We start from the raw sequence: 22,746 nt of genomic DNA, 5'->3' as shown, positions 1-22,746 counted from the left end.
AAGAATAAATTTTTTCAAGTTGGAGTTGATCAAGACTTATCTCCGCTCAACTGTGTCACAAGACAAATTGAATAGATTAGTTATGTTGTCTATTAAGAAAAAAATACTCGAACAACTTGATTATATAAATTGATTGATATTTTTGCCTCCAAAACTATGACGAGGGTAGTTTTTAATTGATTATTTAAAAAAAATTGATTTTATTTTTTGATATGGTATGAATATTTTTTTATATTTTATTATAAAAAATAAAATTTAAATATATACCATGATTCTGGGGCCATTTTTACATTTTGAATCAGGCCAAAATCTCGTATACGGCATTGTTCCAAATAAATTCAAATGCAGAATGGTAGGTAGGTCTCAGCTACTGAGAAACCTTGTTGAGTATGGGTTGTGGGTGGTTAGTCAACTCTTTCTTGGCTTATTGGCCTCACGCGCAGTGTATTATGGAAAAATCTTAAAAGACAGTCACCGAACAACTTATTGCTTTATTGTTAAATATTAATAGTTAAATGTTAAAAATTGAGTATTAAATATTAAAATTTACTAAATTCCTAAAGAATTTGCGAACCTATTAGATTCCCTAAACTTTATCCCCCATCAAAAACCAAGATCTTTAGGGTATATATGAAGTTCGTTGGTGTATACTGTACAGTCATGTGATAGTGTTTAGGAGAACTCTAGGTAAGTAATTGGGCGTTTGGCTTTAACGTCAGAAGCAGTACTGATTACAGTTGTATATATAAAGGTGTAAGCTAGCTAGCTAGGTAGGCAGGGTGAAAAGTACAAGTTGATTGGCATGTTTTGAAGGACGTGAAAATAACAGAGATGCCCTTGAGCTGAATGGCAGTTGAACATACAAGACCAGTGGCAATGAATGGGGAACTAAATAAAGGTTGGTGGACGGAAGCTGCATGCCCGGCCGGCCAGTTTATAATGATGTTTGGTTTGATCTATTTTTCATTTTTAGGTAAGAAGAAGAGATGAGACGTTTAGATTAATCATTCTAGGATGTGATCATAAATGTCTTCTATAATTAGAGACGATTTAGTTTAAACCACACTCATTATTGGGAACACAAGTCCATCGACCTTGTCTTACCATCCATATATATGTATATATAATGTTAAACTTCATACCTCACTACTCTACTTGTCACAAATAAATTTTGTGTTCAAAATCAAATTCAATCCTCTTAATTTAAAAGAGACGGGAGATCAGATCTCCAAACAAACTAAACTATACCACCATTGTGGTTGGTTCTACTTAAATCTCTACCACCATTGTAGCTGCATGCATGCATGCATGCATGTTTTCTAGCCAGCCCTTTTTGTTAATTAATTAATTTATTTAACCTAGCCAGCTCATATCCACGGTGATCACTAACGATCATCGAGCATTCGATTTAAACCCACATTGAACTAATGAATCAGAAAATTATTAATTATGACGTACGTCGGTGTACAGAGGGAGAGAGAGAGGGAGGGAGAGGGAGTCTTCGTGTGCGTGTCTACCAGTCAACATATGCCCCGACCCGCCCGCCAGCAACGGCCAATTCAATTGCAGTTGCAGATTAATCAAGAAATTGAGAGGGTTATAATAATAGAATAGAGTAATATATATATATACGTTTGAAATCTCTCTCTCTCTCTCTCTCTCTCTGTGATACATGCGTGAGCTCCGTTTTGTTCTCTCTCCAGCGCGCATGCAATCTCTCTCTCTCTTTTGCTCTTTGCTCTTCCTTTTCACAACATGTAAATCTAATTATTGCCTTTTCCCAAAGCTGCCGTTATATACATGCATATATAGCAGCTGGTCTGGTCTGGTCTGGTCTGGATGATCGTCTCCTCCTCCTCCTCCTCCTCAATTCCTTTTTGCAAGCTGAGTCCGAGACTCGAGTCATGCATGACCCCATCATTTCCATGCATCATTGCATTTGGATGCACCAATCATCTCAAAAGCGCAATGCAATCAACTGAATAAAGCTTCAAAGAATCTTCGAAAAGAGGTACGTACGCTCCTTCCCGGCCCTTTCTCTCTGCTTTCTTCCTCTTGACTCCTTGCCGACGTAAATTAGTTATTATTATTATTATTGGTATAGTCCACGCTTCACTTCCTTTAATTTGATTCCAATTAAATTAAATTAAAATGCTGGCATATATATATATATATATATGTATGTTGATTAGTATTGTTTTAGTTTAATTTGCTGCACGCCTGCCATGCGTTTCTGAATACATATGAATGAATGAATGAATCCAACGCCCACTGTGGCCTCGAGGCAAGAGTTTCCTTAACATGTTTTGGTCTAAATTGAACTTAATTATAATTTTTTTTAAAAAAATAATAATTAATTTTTAAATAATTTTAACAAAGATTATTTTATTTAAAAAATAATTAATGAACTGCAACCATCAAACACCACTCAACAACAACAAATAGACCATATAATTAATAATGAATTGTATAGAAATATATACGCCAGCTTATTTTTCTTCATTTTTTTTTTTTTACGAATCTTAGTTAGTTCCAAACATCACAATATAAAAGAATTAATTAATTCCCCATCCATAATCAACCCATCATCACGCTCACAAGACAATTAGCTTCGCAAATCAAGAGCAAATTGGGTACGGTACTGTGATGATCATGTAGTGTTCAACTAACGTGCAAGACTTATATATGTACAACAACTAACAGCCAACGCTTTAACAAAATTTGACCATTGGTTTGAATTTTCTTTTTTTTTTTTTTTTTTTTATAACAGCTCACACCTAACAGTGTGTGACGATCACTTTTCTGTTCATATGATTTTTTTTTTTTAATTTTGTATGAAAATATTTAAAAACGCAATAATAAAAATAAATTCCTGCATGACTGGATAACCCAAAAAAAAAAAAAAAAAATTGCTAACATGAGTAGTTCTTTTAGCCCCTTAACACTTGTCCCTTTTAGTTTTCGTATATAACAACATAATTTTTTATTATTACTTGAAAACTTTTAACCCAATTGATTTTTATGTGTTTATATGTAATTTTTATTTTAGATTGTTTGATAAACCTCTGTTGTTAAAATTTTGAAATCATAACCTGAACATATTCGATCAGTACATAAAATGGTAAAGAAGAGGGAGGGAGGGAGGGAAGCATGGTGGCTCTATATACGTACGTTATATGTAATTATGACCTTTAATTAATTAGTTGAAGGATTCTTGTGTATCTATACAAGGCCCTAGGAGAGAAGAAGCATGAATGCATGCCCCACTGGTCCTGCACCTGGAAGGACACAAATATATATATATAGAGAGATCAATTCCCCCCCTTAAATAATATTTAGATAAGAAACTACTACGTACTGTAAGGTGATTTGATTTCTTATTACAACCACAGAAGTAGTAATATTCTATTTATTCCATAAATTAAGCAAGCTATTAATTTTTTATGTTAAATTTTTATTGTGATTAGATATAGGCAATAATTTACTTAGTATTAATTTTTATCAAAAATAATTTTCAAATGTAATAACAATTAAATGAATGTGATACCTAACATTATAAAAAAAATTTAAAAAACCCCTTGGCCAAAGGTGCAAACTTGGGACCATAGGGTGACGTTTATAGCAGAATTTTCTTTTTGAAAAAAAAAATAAAAATTTTATAAGCAAGAAAAAACGTAAAAATTATAATTAAAATTACAAAAGAAAGATTTCTAATGGGTGGCTTTAAAGATGAACGGAGGTTGGAGACGAGTTGGATTGGACGGGTAGATATTCTCCTTATTATATATTTAATTAATTCTTAATATATATATATATATATAAATATATGGAGAAAGAGAAATATTGAAGAAGCTTTGACTGTGGAGAAATATTAATTATATATGTACGTATCAGCAAGTCAAGCATCCATCTACCAATCACGTGAACTTCTAGTTCCAACGACTGACTGACTGACTGGTCGCTTAGGAGGAGCACTTGGGCCCCCAGCGGCGGCGTTCACCCGTGTCCGTGCGCTGCTTTTCGGCCTGAACTTAAAGTTCCTTTCTATCAGTTTCTATTGTTTTTGTGTAGGCTGTGCTTGTACCGGGGATGTCTAGTGTTGGGTTCTGTAGCTTGTTAGCCCTATTCATTGTGCCACAATTCTGGGGGTGTTCTCGGAGCTATATTGCTCAATATATCTTAATAAAATCTTCATCTTTTATACAACAAAAAAGTAAATAAATAAAAATAAAAAGGTTAATATATAATCAACATTCTTAAATTGATTTTGTGTTAAGCGTCAATTAATCTTTTAAGTAAACTAACCCGAGCTGGGAACGCAACATTGCACATAGGACTCGGTTGACGGTTGCTGGAGGACGGCATCAAGTCATGGCAAATGTCGGTCCATGCCCTCAAAAGTAAGTAGCTTTCAATTCATCCTATTCATTTTTTCTTTTCCTTTCACTTTTTCCTCCTATTGCTTTTAATTGTTGAATATTCCACAAATGAGTGCCATTGTTTAATTAATTACACTTGCACATATATATATATATATATGCTCTTATAAAAAATATAATTATAAACTTATAATAAAAATAATTATTAAATTTAAATTTATATTCGAACCGCAAAATGCAGTGCGGTTCGGTTCGATTTTTCACACCAAATCATTTGATAGAAAATCGAGATTGTGGTTCGACGCATTAAATCGATTCAAAATCGGTCAGACCGAATTGTGAACACCCCTATGCCAAATGGATCTTAATTGTTGGGTATATAAGGCCTATTACTGGACATATTTATGAGTTTAAGATGACGAACTTAATTTTCAAACAATAAATATAACCCAAACTAAATATTCTTTAAACAAAAATCCTTTATAGTCATGTCTAAGAGAATTTACTATATTGTAGCCTCAACCTTAATTCACGTTCTTTTCAAACATAGGAATGGTAGTTTGGCTGAATGACAAGTTTTGAGTGTAAGCTGCACCTAAAAAGGGAAAAAGATGTACACTGCAAGTGGCACACTCTTTTGTATGAAAATGGTTCCTTTTCTGTATATTTACAAAGAGGTTGTTTTAGTTCCTATTGCTTGTGTAAAAGAGAAATACTCTGCTCACATGTTAACTCTCACAAATCATATACAAGTTCATAATAAGCTATTGTTAATTTTAGATATCATGTTCTTCTCCTTGTTATTGGTCACCTTTATTCCTCTATAAAGGTTTTATTAATCTCATTGTTTCACCTACCAATGGTTGGTTGATGGTATTTTATTTTTCTTTAAAAAAATTTAGTACATGTAGAAGAGAGAGATGAGAGAGAAAAGGGGAGAGAGAAGATAGGATTGAGAAAATTGTAAGAGTAAAAAAGTCATTTTGCGTCAATTTTTAATAGTAGAGAAGGTCCTCGTAATTTCTCAAACAAGAGGAATGTTTTTGGAACTATGTAAAAAAGTTAGTGGTGGTTAGTGGTTAGTATTTCTTTCTTAAATCCCCAAATCATTAACAATTTGTCCTATCCAATCACATTTGCACCAAATCCATTTTCCCCTTCTGTTAGGCCCTAAAGTAATGACTTTTCCATCTTTTCGTGTAACAATTTGATGCTTCCCTTGCATGGTGGTTTGTCGTGGTTCTCTCCTTAATTTATGCTTCCATTACGCATTGTTGTTCTCATAGGGTCCCTGTTATTTAGTTTTCCATGGGATCCAAGGAATTTCTAAGTTCTTGGCCTTCTTCCTTACTATAAAAACTAGTGGCTATAACAGTGTCCTACCCCTATTTCTCTCCTTTCAAATTGTTGTTGTTGCTAATAAAGATAGGTATGATTTATTATTTCTCTATATACCCCCATGGCTGGGGTTGATCCTTTAGTTTTAATGGTAGGGCTTCTTTAGTTTTTCCAAATCTTTCATGGAGAATTTATTGCACAACCAAATTTGAATTGACATCAACATGTCAATATCATTCCTTAAAAAGAAGAATGTCATCCACATACAGGATAAGATGGGCTCTCGCACTCCCACTTACCTTATTGTATATACAAGGCTCATTCAAATTCTTTATGAAACCAACTCTTTGATCTCAGAATCAAAACGGATATTCCAAGAATGTGAAGCTTGCCTAAGACTATAAATGAATCTCTTAAACTAGCACACTTTATTAGGATTAGCTGATTCAAATTCCCGCGGTTGTTCAATGAATTTATCTTCCTCAAGATAACCATTTAGGAACGCGATCTTGACATCCACCGTCAGATCTCATAATCAAAATGTGCGGTAGTGGCTAGCATAATCCTAATGGATTTAAGCATAGCGACCAATGAAAAGGTAACTTCATAGTTAACTCCTTACTTATAATGATATCCCTTCGCCACCAGTCGAGCTTTAAAGGTCAACACCTTCCCATCAACACCAACCTTTCCTCTTATAGATCCATTTGCAACCTATAGGAACAATTCCTTTAGGCAGATCCACTAGAGTCTAAACCTGGTTGGAATATGTAGATTCCATTTGTAATTGCATAGTCTCATGTCTTTTCTTGAAATCAATATCAGATATCGCTTCCTCATAGGTAGTACGATCAACTCATTTATTATTATCTCCATACAGGAACACTTACTACATCTCCCCCATAATAAATCCATATCTATCTAGAGGACAAAATATTCTACTAGACCTATGAGGTGCCTCACGGATGATGCTTGATGGACTGATTGGCTTAACATCTTGATTAGGCTAGATCTGTGACTCGGAGACACCTCTTCCAAATCTATTTTCCTCCCAATGCCATTGTTGTTACAAAAAATACAACAATTAGAATTTTTATGAAATGGGAGAAACTGCAATGGAAGATTCCGCTATCGCTAGGAGTCAGCCAGCTAAAGGTCACGACTTCCCGAAGGGGTCTTCCTGAAAGGATCTGGGGCTTCCCGAAGAGGTCTTTCCGAAAGGACTTGGGTCTTCCTGAAGGGGTCTTTTCGAAAGGATCCAGGGCTTCCTGAAGAGGTCTTTTCGGAAGGATTTGTGGCTTCCTGATGGGGTCTTTTTGGAAGGATCTTGAGCTTCTTATGGGTGTCTTTTCAGAAGGATCTACATCGGGAAACCCCGGATCCTTATGGAAAGACTTATTCGGGAAGCCCCAAATCCTTTTGGAGAGACCCTTTCCGGAAGCCTCAGATCATTTCAGGAAGACCCCTTCAGGAAGCTGTAACCTTTAGTCAGCTGACTCCTAACGATACCAGAATCTTTCATTGCAGTTTCTCCCATTTCATAAAAATTTTAATTCTTGTATTTTTGGCAACAACAATTTGGTGTCATTTGTGGGAAACTGACAAGAAGCAAAAATGATGAGAGCCACAAAGTCAACTGGCTTGGGTAACCCACCAACCCAAGCACTTAGAAAAGGACTTTTGGTAATCATCCGTCACCCTAACTTTTCTTTCTAATTCTTTAGTTTTCTTTCGATAATACGTTTTCTCTCGATAGCTAACTTAAGCATCGAAGGGTTTTCGTGGGTCGAAAGACCTTTCGTTGGTTGTTCGTAGTTCTCTCCGAAAGCCTACCTCATTGTCCTTTCCAAGAAAGATCCCAAACTCTCTCCAAAAGCCTTTCACCTTCATTTTTTAGAGAGGTCCCAAACTCTCTTTGAAAGCCTTTTACCTTTCTTCTTGAGAGAGGTACCAGCAGATCCCTCCAGAAAGACCCCTTCAGGAAGCCCCAGATTTTTTTGGAATGACTTCTTCGGGAAGCCCTAGATCCTTTCAGGAAGTCCTGACCTTTAGCTGGAGGACTTCTAGCAATACCAAAATCTTCCATTATAGTTTCTCTCGTTTCATAAAAATTCTAATTATTGTATTTTTGGTAACAACAACCATCTTCTTGAATAAACTTTTTCTCCCGGAATATAGAATTTTTGCTGATCAAGACTCTTTGATTGCTAAGACGGGTCTCCAAATCTACCTATATCAGAATGGGTTTCCAATTTGTCTATTTTAAGTGTTTTGATAAAAGCCAGACAACCCCGGATTTTAACATGCTTAAGACTGGGTGGTTTCTCATACCATATCTCATATGGTGTCGTCACTATAGATTTAGAATAAGCCCTATTTAGGAGATAAATTGTAGTCGAAAGTGCATAACTTTAACAAATAAATGGGTAGATCTATATAAGAGATCATTGAGCGCATTATGTCTAATAGGGTATAGTTCATACTCTTAGAAATCCCATTCAATTACAGTGTAGCAGAAGGTGTTAACTGAGAGATAATACCACATGTCTTGAGGTAGTTACTGAACTTAGTATTCAAGTATTCTCCAGCCCGATCTAATCGAAGTATTTTAATACCCTTTCATGTCTCCTTCTCCACTTCTACCTTAAACTCCTTGAACTTTTCAAGGTCCTCGGACTTGTACTTCATCAAGTACACATAACCATACCTCGAATGGTCATCGGTAAAGGTGATGAAAAATAAGTAACCACCTTTTTCCATCATCGAGAACGGTTCACATACATCAGTGTGGGTTAACTCCAGCAATTCATCAGCCCTCCCACTTTGTCCAACAAAGTGTTGCTTAGCCATTTTCTCGTGAAGGCAAGACTCGTAAGGCGGCCCAAGTTTAGAACCCACTAGATCTATAAATCCATGTTTTGCCAACTTTCTTATCCTTTTCTTATTAATATGGACTAGCCTGAGGTGTCATAAATATTTAAGATCAACGATGTCACTACGAGAATGCTTACCACTACTCATGGTTGTAACATTTACGTTTCTTTCCCTCATTAACTCATGTAATTCCAAAATATAAAGACTGTTAACTAGTGTACCCATTCCAACACATTCATTACCATAATGAATATAACACATATTGTTGGAAAAAGAAAATTCATAATTTTATTAACAAGCTTGGGAATGGACATTACATTTTGTATGGTGTTAGGCACATACAAATAGTCCTTTAAGTTTAATTACATGCCTCATAGACAAAAGTACATAAGATGTTCATAGAGCTAATGGATCAACAATTGCTCCATTTTCCCACTTGTAGGATAACTTTCCACTTCTTAAGCAGACTACTCGTCTCAAGATCCTGCATGCAAACACATATGTGAGATGTTGCACTAGAATCCAAAATCCAAGATATAGGAGAACGACCAATTGAATTGATCATTTCTATAGTATGTAAGGAAGAAGTACTTATGCCCTGAGATTCGCCCTGCTTGACTTTCAAGCTCTACATATAATCTGGATAGTTCCTGTTCCAATGCCTCTCTTGCCCACAATGGAAACACTTTCCCTTGGGTGTCTTGGCTTTAGGCTTATTTTTTGCAATATGCCTCCTAGGCCCCATCTTTTTCTCCTTTTTCTTCAAGGAACTCTTCCTCTTAGAAGATCTAGAAGTAGAGGCGATAACAAGAACTCCTTCTTTGCCCTTTCCTTCTATCTAGGCCTGAGCTAACCTGAACATATTGAGTAACTCCGGGAGCGAGCACAAAATCTTATTTATGTTAAAGTTCATAATGAATTGGGAGAATGACTAAGGAAGGGACTGAAAGATCAAATCAATTTGGAGATCCACAACCATGTGGAAGTCAAGCACTTCCAACTGATTGATCAAATCAATCATATTAAGGACATGATCACCTATAGTAGCCCCTTCTAACATCTTGGACCATAATAACTACTTGGATATCTCATATCTAGCGATCTTACTTTACTACATGTACAACTCCTTGAGATTCAAAACCACATCGATCGTACTTCACATATGCTCGTGCTACCGTTACAAGTTGTTCATGGAAGTAAATATGTAGTTCCAAGCCCTAAAGTCATGGTTATGTATCTCCTCCCATATGGTATGCTTCTTCTCACTAGACCCATCAAGAAGCTCAACAGGTGGGGGAGGGGGGGGGGGGAGGTTTCCAAAATATATGTAATTTTCTCCATATTTAAAACAAATTTTAAATTTCAGAATCAATCATTAAAATTAGGTCTCGTCAAAATGTTTTTATTCAAAATGTGAGAAAAATGGTATGATTGATTTGTCATTTTGAGAAATAAAAGATGCAAAAGAATTTAAAGTTTTTAGTTGATTTTATCTTTTAAATCCATTCAATCTCAGTCATAAATTAAATGGTGTCTCCCACTAATTTTTTTGAGTCCACACTTCTCGAGTGGTAAACGCGAATCTCGATGGAAGACTCGTAGTGGGTGATCGAGCAGATAACTCCTTACACCTTTCCACATCTCATGTGGAGCTCAATCTTCGGCTCCTATGCCACTGAATCCTCACATAATAGATTCTTGAATAAATGACACAGTTAGATTTGACCCATCGCCCCAGCTAGTGAAACATTTGCAACGCCTATGGCCTCATATAATAGATTATTAGGCATAGTCATATGGAGACTTCAACAACATCACATGCTTTGATAGGTCGACCAATCAACTCTCCTAAAATGCACCCTCCTATGTATCAATAGCCAGGGTACACCCATTCAAGTGATGATCTTCCTACAGTGATGGAGGGCCACGATGAATCATATTCACCGCTTTAATTTATTATTAATTTTGTACAAATATGGGAAGATTTTCGGTCTTTATTAAGGTCTCACTTTGCACATGCATTAAGTTTTCACTATGTATCTCATACATCATAAAACAAAATGCATACATCCATAACTTGATGATCATGGACTTTTAGTTATTATTTAAGCCCAAGCCTCATGATTTATTTAAGAAAGCTTCAAGAGAGATTCAACCATACATCATATGCTAGAATGAAATTTCAATTAACTTGCTCCCTCGAGTCACCAACTCTTGATGCCTTGTGCTCCATCTCATCCACTCTTAATGCTCCTTCTCAATTTTACAAGAACTATTTGTAGATTACAAGTAATTCTAAAAATAAAAAGGAAAATGGAGACTTATGTCTCTTTACAATCCCAAATGAAAGAATAATATTACAAATTTATCAAATAAATACCTGTAATCATTCATTTATGCATGCATCCATTCAATCACATTGAATTAGCTCATGATCATCCATTCAATCTCATTGAACTAGTTGGTGCATTTGAAATTAAATTCAAATAACTTTTGTGTTTATGTAATGTGTGCCACTTTTCAGACCAATGACATCTCATGTCAAACTTCTTTAGGTTTAAGCCATTTAACATAATCTCATTACATTTAGGCATACACCTATGATATGGACAACCGGTAAGAAAACATCACGAAATAGTTAACTGTTCTTCCTTTATGTTACAGGAACTATCGACCATCTCCAAGATAGTCGATTATTCTCCCACTAGAATAATCGGTCTACATCTTTCATGGTTGTCGATTATTTTGTCTAGTTTCAACATGACCTATCGACAGCCTCAGAAAATGGTAGACCGATTTTTGGGTCTCTGGAAACTATCGATTGTCTCGACTTAGACACTAGAATTGATCGATAGTTTAGATAAAAGTGTCGACAATCACTATAAACTTGCAACAAAATAGAGAGCAAACATGTCCAAAACAAGCACACAAAACACCAAACACACGCATAGGATGAAAACACCGAGCCAAGGATCTGATACCACTAAGAGGGAACAAGGGCCCAAGACCAAAAAACTAACACTTGGTGGATCTAGGAAGGGTATACCGATTTTAAAACATTTTCAAAACCAAAACAGATGCACAGTGGAAATGAAAACAAACCCTTGCAAGACTCGATATTAAACATCCATATGCATTAAAATGAAAAACCATTCATAAGGCATTTAGGGATATACCTTTATAGATGATGTCTTTCACAGGTTGTTCAATGTGCCTCAAGCTTCCAGCTTTCTCTTAGCTGCCTGAATATGCTCTCGTTCCTACAATGCTCGAGTGGCTAACTCGCCTCCTCAACTATGGAACACCTAGTCCATCCATCCTTGAGCCACCTCAAAACCCTTCATTGGAGCCATGCTAGGACCTTCTAGATGAAGGTGAACCAGAGCTATTGTGGTTCCTTTCGAGTTGCTTATGGTTGTCTCACAGCCAGGATCAAGTAAGGGAGAAGAGAGATGGGAAACTCCTTGGATCAAGAAGAAGAAGATGGCCTAAGCTCTAGAGGAGAAGAAGCAAGGAAGAAGGAGAAGCTGGTTGGAAACAATCGAGACTCACCCAATTTTTCTTTTCTCAATTGTTTTGCTTCACCATTAAGCTTCCTCTCAATCTATATCTCTTATTTATTATTGCATCAGAGCATTTAATCCTCAAAAACAACTCTGGCTCTTCTGTTCAAAGGATAAAATACACAATCGAGAACCAGTAACATATTATTAATCCTCTAAGCCGTGTGATCTGTTACAGGTCTCACATTTAGTAAATGTTCAACTAACACCTACCCACATGTCTATTATCTGCATCTCATGCAATATGGCATGTGACTCACCATCCATTATCATTAACATCTCATGTTAATCAATGGTAGTAGCTCATGTCCTAGTCCATGATTGATAAATCATATTCCCCTTCTGATAAATCTAAAGACTGGGAATTCCTTTAAGAAATACTAAACTAAAGATCTTCATCACATATTCTCAACACTTATGAATAATATCTCTACTAGGAAATCTAAGGACTCATTCATAAGGAAATACAAAGAGTATGAATGAAGATATGAACTTTTATATATGAACAGGATTACATCATTAGTGTCACTTACATACATATGATGTAATGTAAATATAGAGTTTGGGCACTAACACCAACAAAAACAAGCTCGTTCTTTGCTAGGCCTTGCCGACTTCTTCTTGAGATTTCCCTAAAATAAATGAATTTTAGTTGTTGTATTCTGAGTAATAATAATTTGACATTGTTTGTGGGAAACTCATAAAAAGTCAAAATATGGCAAGGATAGGGTTCACTCATGCCGGACATCATTACAACAGAGAGAGGAAACCTTCAAAACAAGAATAAGTCCTCCCAAGCAACTCGTGTCTTCTCCTAGAGAACTTCCCCACACATCTTCTCTAGGAAAATTTCCATTTGGTCGAACAACCTGTTCTTTAGGAAAAATACTCGAGGAGGTGGGGGTCAGCTCATAGGTCTTCCCAAATGACTCCCTTGGATAAGTTCCCTTAGCATCCCATGGAGGAAGACATCCTCAATCATGGAAATGTCCTCTTAGGACGTCCTTTGCTTAAATCCTGACAAGGATTATGGGACCTTTAGGAGAAGAAAACTCGCAAACTATCTTTCATGATGAAGTACTTGAGGACATTTTAGGGCCACCTCCTCGTATGATTCCCCCGAGTGCAGATACATAAGGAGGCAAAGAAAGAAGGATGTTTCACAGAATGCTTTGAGGCCTCAACTAAAAAAGATCATTAAAGAGATCCTCAAGTGGGAGAAAGTTACCTACAAGCCCACTAGGAGATTACGCTAATTCAAGGCCAACTTGGCGAAGCATTTTCTCTCCCAAGATGTGAGCTCTTGTAGTTACTTGTCCACTTGGGGAGGCAAAATTCCTTTCAGTGCAAGCAATAATTTACACCTATCCATGGATAAGATAGCATCACGACATGCTGTAAATTTCTACAGACCTTAGCTAACCATGCTCTTCTCAAAAGGTCTATTGTTGTACATTACCAATTGCAATAAGAACTTTTTACAAAAAGGGATCCTGGCTATCTACTCAATGCTTGCTAAGAGTTGGATGAAACTGACCTCCTGTTACGCAAGCGGATGTACTTAAGGGGTGTAGCAAGAAAGAAAGAAGCACTCAAGTGAATTACCACACCTTCACACTTCTTACAAGACCCTTCATGAGTTTGGTTCACTTTCCCCCTCCTTTTAATGAGCCTCAAGGGAAAAACCTGTACCCAATCCATTTGCTCATCCTCAACTGTTAGTGGACAAACCTTTGCTCCTAGTCACAATTATTAAAGGAGGTTAAGGGCATTTAAAGACATAACTTCAATGTAAAGCCCTCGTAAATCACGAACCATGTAAAAGATATCTATACAATGACACATTTTCTCGAAGCATTTATGACTACCTTCTCAAGCATCTATATGTGGCCATCCACTTGTGAGGCACTCATGTATGACTACCTCCTTGAGCACCCTTGATTACCTTCTCATCTACTTATGGTTATCTCTTTTATGGGCTGCCCACTTGTAGAAACACTCATGGGTTGTCTTCTCAAGAACCTTGAGCATCGACACTTATCCTCTCCAACATTCATAGAGGATAATCACTCATGGAAGTAGGCTCTGACTGAATTGTGTAAACAAAAATCTTTATATTACAGTATTCTCGTCTCTATAGTTCTCCCACCGTGTGGATATCCTCATGGAATTCTCATCGCAAATGTAGATAGGGTCAAACTACGAAAGCAAAATATTCATATAGATACTCTTTGGTTGTGGAAGTAGGCAAGACACACTAAACTGCCTAAACAAAATCTTGGCACATCGATATCCTAGCATTCGAGTATTTTGGAATCTAAACATCCTCTGGTTGTGAATGTAGGTGAGATACATCAAACTTCCTAAACAAAATTCTAATATCCTTGTTGTAAACATAGGCGAGGCATGCCAAATTGCATAAACAAAATTTTGGCACTTTGACATCTTGGTATTCTTGAGTTATATGGTATTTTTATCATATATGTAAGTTAGTTTGAACCACACAAACAAAAGGCATTCTTATAATTATATCGTAGATGTAGGTTAGTTTGAATAGTGCAAACAAATGGCCTTCTTATACTTAAATCGCAGATGTAGGCCCTATCAAAACTGCACAAACAAAATCATAGACATAGGCCCTATCCGAATCACCTCAATAAAATCATTCATGTAAAATAGTCTAAGCATAATCATCACTATCATCATCATCATCATCATCATTATCATCATCATCATCAAAATCATCGCTATCATCGTCGTTATCAACATCATCCTCACCATCATTCATCATTATCATTATCATCACCATCATCAGGGGCTCTCCACCGAGCATCTCTCTACCTACACACATGCTTACATATGAGCTCCCTCGGTGCACCCCCGAACTATGCAAACAAAATTCTCTTAACTACTGAGTAGGCTAGCCTTAACTGCACAAACAAAAATATTGCGAGTAGGTTTGTGTGAGCAATGGAAATTAACAGTGTATACCTTTACGAGGATATGCAAACTACACCCAACTACACAAATAAAAAAAAGAGCATCCTCATAGACATAGGCTAGTTTGAACCACACAAACAAAATTATCTTCTTGGAAAGGTAGGCCAACTTGAATCATGCAAACAAATTCTCTCCTTGCAAACATAGGCCAGCTTAAAGTACATAGGAAAAATTCTCTTTGCGAAGGTAGGCTTGGGAAATTGAATTGCGTCAATAAAAGGATTTCTGTCATTCTTATTGTAGATGTAAGTAACAACTAAACTGCATCAACAAAAGGATTTCTAGTATTCTTATTGCGGAAGTAAGCAAGATGCGTTGAACTACGTCAACAAAAGGATTTTGGTATGCTTATTATAGATGTAGGTGACAACTAAATAGTGTTAACAAAAGGATTTTCGATTTTCTTATCACACAGGCAGGGTCGAACTGTACAAACAAAATTATATCACTATCGCAAATGTAGGTAGGCTCGAACCATAAAAACAAAATTATATTTTTATCACAGATGTAGTCTTTGCCAAGCTGTAGAAACAAGATCATGATATTTCTATGAAGCAGGCAATGGACCAAGCTCACACCAAACTAGGGAGCCACGTGGCATAGTGCTCGTTCACTTAGTCTGAGTCTCACCCATGCTCACCTCGAAGTGATCTTGTGTGTACCTACCTCCTCTAAGTAACCCCACTCGATGATCCATTCTGAGGCAAAAATCCCTCAATAACTCATTTCAAGGCTAAAAGCCCTCGATGACTCATTACGAGATAAAGCACTACCATAATGCTTTGACAAACCAAGATTTTCATCAATGGGGGAATCAGGGTGATGGGCGACCCACCTAGATTCTACGTGGTGATTTCACTTGAGATTAAGACCTAGTACAAAACCCAAGCATGGGGTCTAACCCTTGCTTTAACAATATTAAGCACAACAAGCAAAATCTTAGCTATTTTCCTAATTGAGATATGAGTACAGAACATCTTAAATCCTCACCACTCTTTGTTTCGAGATATAAATGACAATTACACAAAATTCCTCACTAATCATAGTTCGAGGTATGCTTTACAGTAAGTTATTTGCAATCATGCAATTTCATAAATGCTTGTACAACTCCTTATTTGCAAGTATGTCTCACACTCTTGTGTTTGAGAAAAACCAACTTCCCTATACTCTTAAACCAGGGAGCTGAGATTTTCATATTATAATAACTAGAAGGTAAGAGTAGGATATGCAAAGAGGCCGCATCATGTGCGCGATAACATGCATGTGAACTTAAGGTACCACCTAGCACAATCTTTCCATTTCTTTCCCTAACCTTTGTGGTTGACAAGTTCTTGGAAAGCATAGCTAGTAAACCAAGTTCCAGGTAGTAATACCTTGCTTCGTAGTTCATCTTATTATGTTGGTCGCATTTTACTTGCATGCAACACATACAAAATTCATGCACACCAGAGACCATTCTTGAACACCCAAAAAGCTTCATTTCATTAATGAATCGTGTTTATAATATGCACAAGGGAAAACCCCAAAAATACACTAGAAAGCCTACTCTACAGGCATTAAAGGAGGAATATCCGGTCACTCAATAATTGTGATAGAAATCTAAAGCTGATCCTTGATTTGGAAATCCTTAAGGGATTCTAGATCAAGGTTTGGTACCATCTCGATCATTGCCTGAGTCATATTTGGCTCCCGTATGTGCAAACTCCATGGCCTCGATAAGTTGGTCAAATTGTCCTCAAGGGAAGAATTCAAATACTCTATACAATCATGAGGGTTTGGGTCATACTTCCTCCAACTTGGAGCCTCCATCGTGAAGACTTTATCAATATAAACCAACTCAGAGAATGACTTCCTAAGGCGCTGTAACTCTAATAGGCTATGGGTCAGATAAAACCCATACTTTATGAAACCAGAGGAGTATGCCTTTTTCCTCCTATAGCAATCCTTGGAGAGCCGATACTCCTTTATAGACTACGAGAAAACAACTATTATTTCTACCACTTCGAATGCGTGGTGTTCCTCTTGAAGGTAGGTTTGAAGATATGAACTTCCACCACGCGCTTAGGATGCTAGTAGGTTGTTGAATGCCCGCTACCATCCCTGGCACACACATCTCAGCCTTTAGTGCTCTTCTTCTAGAGAAAGATTTTTTACCCTTAACATCTCATTGTCTATCTCGATCTTGGGCTCCTTCAAGTTCGTGAATTCACACCAAGAGGCTTCAGCATTCTCTTAGATAATCCACCCTTTCATTTGCCTATGTTACGGCCTTTGACTATCCAATGCCAAGAAGGCACAATTATTCGCATTGGGGACTACTATAGCCTGCACACCTTACAAACACATGATGATGTTAAGGGTTAAATTAGGAGCAAAATACACATAATCCACATTAGAGCTTAAAAAAATTTAATCTTTACCTTAATGACCCGGCACTCACCCCAATCCATGTCTTCAGGTGCTTACGAAAGAACCGTCATTCATCACAAGGAAAGATTGTTGAGTAGATCAATTTTTCCCTGACCCCGGGTTCGGTTACTATATCGATATCCAGCAACTTGAGGGAAGTTTGAAAATTCTTTCTATGGAGACGGCGATTGCATTCCAACGTCATTTCACCTTGCATGGGAGGCTAACTCAAGAAAATGGGATGTATGGAAGGCTGTTCGTCCCTAAGTCTCATTTTTTCATGACATTCTAGTTGGCAAGGCTATTAACTAGTGCTAGGATCTTCCTGAGGATACTTCTCCACAACCGCCATATCCAATTGTAACAACAATTCCTTAAATGCCACTTGAAGCCTCTCTTGGAAAGTGGCATGGAAAATCCCTTGCTAGCTCGTAAGACTTGCCTAATGGTTGGGGAGACTTCAGTAGAGGAGGCAGTTGATTTGGTTCACTCGAGGGACCAACTTCGTCCCTCACCTTCTTACTTCTCTCCAAGGGGACCTCGGCCTCCCCTTGGCTCTCAACAACCCTCTCTTGGTGTTGTTGCTACAATTGTTACTCATGCTCTCGAGCTTTTTAAGCTAACCTTTACCTCTCAGTAACTTTTGCTTTAGCTATAGCTCTAAAACAGTCCAATTGTTAAGACTCGAAGTTGTCTGGACCACACAAGTTCTTCTAGACAATATTATATGGGGTAACCTTTCGGGACAGGTCATGTGGGATGACATTCTTCCGCATGACTGGTGTTGATTCTTCTAGAGACTATGAGGTAACTCAGGAAACACAGTTGTTTAGGAATATTCAAACGTGCGAGAGCTTCAACACGACATAAACAGAAATTGTGGACTTGCGAGGGGACCACCCGCTATTTATAGATCCCTTACTCGGAAGGGGAATTGACCCACAATCATCACGTGCATGCCTTTCCTGAATAAGAAACACAAGTCTCTCTTGCATCAATAGAAGGCACCCTTACTTCTGAACAGCTTGCCCTTCCTACCTGACAGTCGCAACCTGAAGCTGAAGAAATTTCTAGCATCTTTAGGATAACCTTGCCACTTGATTTACTTTTCCCTTTAACTTTCAATCGAAGACATGAGTTGGAAGCAATTGTTATAGTATAACCTCCGGGGGGTAGTTCTCCCGAAGAAGGTATTATCCCTAGGAAAAGATGTTCTCCTAGAAAGGTTCTCCTATGAAGAGTAACTCTCCTGGATAACCATACAGACAGTATTCTCATGGCCAATCTTCTTGGAGAAACACCTCGTACATTACAATCCACTTGGTTGAATCAATTTCTCGGGAAAGATCAAGAGAGACATGTCTCCTGCACAACTTTGCCTCACAATATTGGTTTGCCTTAAATAGGCCTTCCTTCCTCTGGGGCAGGGAGCATTCTAATGAATGCCCTCTTTTGAGCTTAACCTTGAGACAATATCGTGTGTGGTCGAGATAAGCTCACAACATGTGGTTGAGACAACATCGCGTCTCATGATTGAAAGAGCACCACGTTCCTTGTGCCTGTGTGGCACATCCCAATCACAAAAGCCTATAAATACCCCTAAACCATTCCTAGAAAAGGACCCCTATTTTTTGGACTGGTAAGACTCTTTTTAGACCTTCTTCGACTCTCTAGACCTTTGGCTAGCTTGACCTTTTGCATCCTATACCCTAACGATCTCACTTCTCTTGGAAGAAACCTTTCTTCTCCTAGGATGACCACAGGACTACACAACATACATTTTGCTTCATTTGGAATTCATTTTTTGACTTAAGCATCAGAAGACCCATGCGGGAGAAAATCCCCACATGCTTTCTAACCTGTTTTTATCTTGTAGACCATTTCCTCCCTAATAGCTTAACTAAACAATGGATCAAGCCTCCTCAGGCACCCCCCAGATGACCTTGTTCCTTTCCAGACCCTGCTGACTTCTTGCTGAGATTTTCCTATAACAAACAAATTTTAATTGTTGTATTTCGAGCAACAACACTATGTTTTTGTTATATTTGTTACCTAGGATTTGTTAATGAGATTTGGACCCTTTATTCTTTTTATTAATTTGGTTGTCCTCTTTGTCTTATTTCTAGCTGGTTATTGAGGAAGTATGAAAAATGATTCTCTTTAGTGTGTGGATTATGTTTTGATTGTCTTATTTCACCTTTATTATTTATAAACAAAAAAAAATTATTTTTTATTTTTTTGTTTTGGTTTGATTGTCTCTTATTTCACCTTTATCTTTTGACTATGACCCTTCATGCCCTTCACTAGGACTTAATTATATGGTTCTCGAAGTCTCCTTGTATATTGCAAGTTTTCCATTTATACATCCCCCCACCTTCCAAAGCCTCTTGGTTTTCCATTTATACATCCCCCCATGGTTTTCTCCTTTATTTTGTTGGTTTTTTTCTTGTATAGGTTTACCTTGCCCTTTCTTTGTATTCTCTAGGTCTTTGTCTCCATATTTCAATTCAGGACAAAAAAAAAAAAAAAAAAGAAAGAAAGAGGAGATTGAGGAGACGAACATTACATATTTTAAATTAGTTCTTGGAACAAGATATCTACGAACAGCTAAATATCACATTATAATTAACGCCTTTAGATCATGAATTTATATTTAGCTATCCATTTTATAAGATTTTACAGAACTCTGCTCCTCATATATATATGTATGTAAATATAATTAAGATTTTTAGGTATGCCTTTTTCTTTGAATGAAGAAGATTTTTGCACATTGCCTTTTTCTTTGAATAACTGACAGCTGGAATATTGCATCAGTTGCATTACCTTAAACATTGTTTCATCAATTAATGTTTCCTTGAATTTTATGAATATCATGTGTTGGTGTCTGATAAAAAATCAACTTATACATGTTTGCCAGTAGTGTCACCATCTTGAACATTGCTTTTGAAGCAAATTCATGTACAATTGAAGACGAAAGTGAGAATAAGGTGGTTTATACAAACAAGTGTCGACTCCTTTCTCCATGTCCATATAGATAAATACACATATATCAAACGCCGTAAAAAAAAAAAAAAAGATATATTTATGGTTTTTTTTGTTTTTTCCATTTTACAGTACAACAACGTGTAGCCACAAATAACACAATAACAATAATGTAGAAGAAACCAAAGAAATGCAAGGAAACTGCGTGACAAGAGACATTAATAAAATAAAAATGGTGCAAACCCTAGCGCATATATAATCTATATAGGTGTTTATGCATATATTGGTGATCAATTACTAACTATCTCCATGCGTCAGGAAGGAGCACGGTGGTATATTGATCAGAAGTGGTTGTTGTTGGAGGGGATGATTAATTCAAGCGCTTGGGATCACGAGTTTGGTTGAGGTCTGAGGAAGAGAACATGATTGGGGCATCCCATCCGGCACCAAAGGCAACAGACTGATGAGTAGTGGAGATCAATGGATCAAAAGTAGCAGCAGCTGCAGCAGCAGAAGGAGGCACAGTAGTATGGTGCTGAATTTGGGCATGGTGTTGATTTTCGAAGAAGTCCTCGTTGATAATTGAATTCAAGAAAGAAGACAGCACATCATCGGTGCAATAGTTAATAGTATCATCTTCTTCATCATCATCCTGTTGATTGCTGCTGCAACTAGCGTTTCCAATATTCAAACCCATTATCATCCCTGCAGAAACTTGATAGTCAGAATTGATGATCTGTAAATTGGTCAGCCCCCCACCAGTAGTGCCATCGTCGCCAGAAGTAGGAGCACTTCTCATGGCAAGAAGAGGAACTCCTCCACTACCATCTGTAGCCGGCTCTTCCAAGACCGCAGCAGTAGCAACAGCAGGATTATTGGGGTTAGGGTTTTCCATGATGACGCGATTATTGGGTTTGGAAGAAGAAGAGGGGTTCTCATGATGATGATTAATACTAGTGGTAGTAGTAGTAGCAGCAGCAGCATTGGTGAGTGGCTTGTGAGTTCTGGGATCTATCCCTTGGCTGATAAGCTTCTTGCTGAGATGAGTGTTCCAGTAGTTCTTTATCTCGTTGTCTGTACGCCCTGGAATTCTCCCAGCTATTAGAGACCACCTACATGTGAATAATTCACACATGTTCAGAACCCCAAGTTTAATTAGCTAGCTACATCCATATCCATCAAAAACAACCAGCTATATTTGTACACAAGCATTTTATGTACTTATTTCTTTTCCTTGGTTTCTGATCTGTTCGGTCGCGCATATGCACAGCAATGACTTGATTCATGTAAAAAGATAAACAGAAAAGAAAAATGGTTGGAACACATATATATTTTGACAGAACTGTACAGAGAGGGGGAACCCTAGCTAGCTAATTACAATAATGGAGAGAGAAATATATATAAAAGAGATCTAGGGGAGGGAAAATGAAGGAAGCAAGCAGAGACGGTGATGAAGCACTACCTGTTGCCGAGGAGGCGGTGGAGGCGGAGAATGAGATCCTCCTCGTCGGGGGAGATGTGGCCGCGCTTGACGGATGGGCGGAGATAGTTCATCCACCGGAGGCGGCAGCTCTTCCCGCAGCGCAGCAGCCCAGCCCGCTTCGGCAGAGTACGCCACCGCCCCTCCCCTTCCTTCTTTATGTAGTTCGACAACAGCTCGTCCTCCTCCGGCGTCCATGGCCCCCTCTTCAGACCCACCTTGCTGCAGCACGCCGTCGTCGTCGTCGTCGCGGCCGTCACCGTAGTCGGGGCCGTTGCCCCTTTTACGGCTGCTGCTGATGATCTCGCTGCTGGTTGCCTCATCCCTCTCTCTCTCTCTCTCTCTCTCTCCCTGAAATCGCTGCGTGTAGAGTATATGCGAATCGATCTACTCTCCTTTTTCTGCGTTGTCCTTGGAGTGATGCAGTGCTTATTAAAGTTTTTCCCCCAATTGGCGACGGTGATGCCACGCGCTTTTGTCACGTCTCATTATCTGAACCACAGAGGCGGCTTTTTAAGCTTATTATTCCTTTTCATTGCAAACGTTATACAAAAAAATCCATATAAAATTATTCAACTAATTTACATTTATATATATAATTAATAAAATAAATTATAACTCAAATTAGTTAAGAATATTTATTTTAGTTTTCAAACTTTAAATTATTGACATTTTAGAGTTGCTAGTAGGGTGGATTAGGGACCAGACGTCCTTTCTTATT

At 37.6% G+C, this 22,746-nt stretch overlaps 1 protein-coding gene and 1 long non-coding RNA gene across 2 annotated transcripts; one reads left to right on the top strand and one right to left on the bottom strand.

The window, feature by feature from the left end:
• The first annotated feature begins 1,639 nt into the window (after positions 1-1,639).
• On the top strand, positions 1,640-21,787 carry LOC127809674 (uncharacterized). Its single transcript, XR_008025190.1, has 3 exons — positions 1,640-2,011; positions 4,335-4,400; positions 20,864-21,787. It is a non-coding gene; the product is annotated as an uncharacterized LOC127809674 (long non-coding RNA).
• LOC127809668 (transcription repressor MYB5-like) lies at positions 20,623-22,473 on the bottom strand. The gene is made up of 2 exons (XM_052348654.1): positions 22,008-22,473; positions 20,623-21,657 (listed from the first exon to the last, which is right to left on the bottom strand). The coding sequence occupies exons 1-2, from the start codon at positions 22,346-22,348 to the stop codon at positions 20,916-20,918; spliced, it is 1,083 nt and encodes a 360-aa protein (XP_052204614.1). The 5' UTR covers positions 22,349-22,473; the 3' UTR covers positions 20,623-20,915.
• Between the last annotated feature and the right edge of the window lie 273 nt (positions 22,474-22,746).

Source organism: Diospyros lotus, chromosome 1 (genome assembly GCF_014633365.1).
Source record: "Diospyros lotus cultivar Yz01 chromosome 1, ASM1463336v1, whole genome shotgun sequence".
In the NCBI taxonomy this organism is placed as follows: Eukaryota; Viridiplantae; Streptophyta; class Magnoliopsida; order Ericales; family Ebenaceae; genus Diospyros; species Diospyros lotus.
Note: the sequence above shows the minus strand (reverse complement) of the source record. Positions and strands in the feature narration are given on the sequence as shown.

What these genes read in the sequence shown, in the direction of transcription:
- LOC127809668 (XM_052348654.1), bottom strand. Translation starts at nt 22,348, where the DNA reads ATGAGGCAACCAGCAGCGAGATCATCAGCAGCAGCCGTAAAAGGGGCA. An exon ending in CACCGCCTCCTCGGCAACAG is followed by an intron (nt 21,658 to 22,007) that starts GTAGTGCTTCAT and finishes ATTCACATGTAG; the next exon opens with GTGGTCTCTAATAGCTGGGA.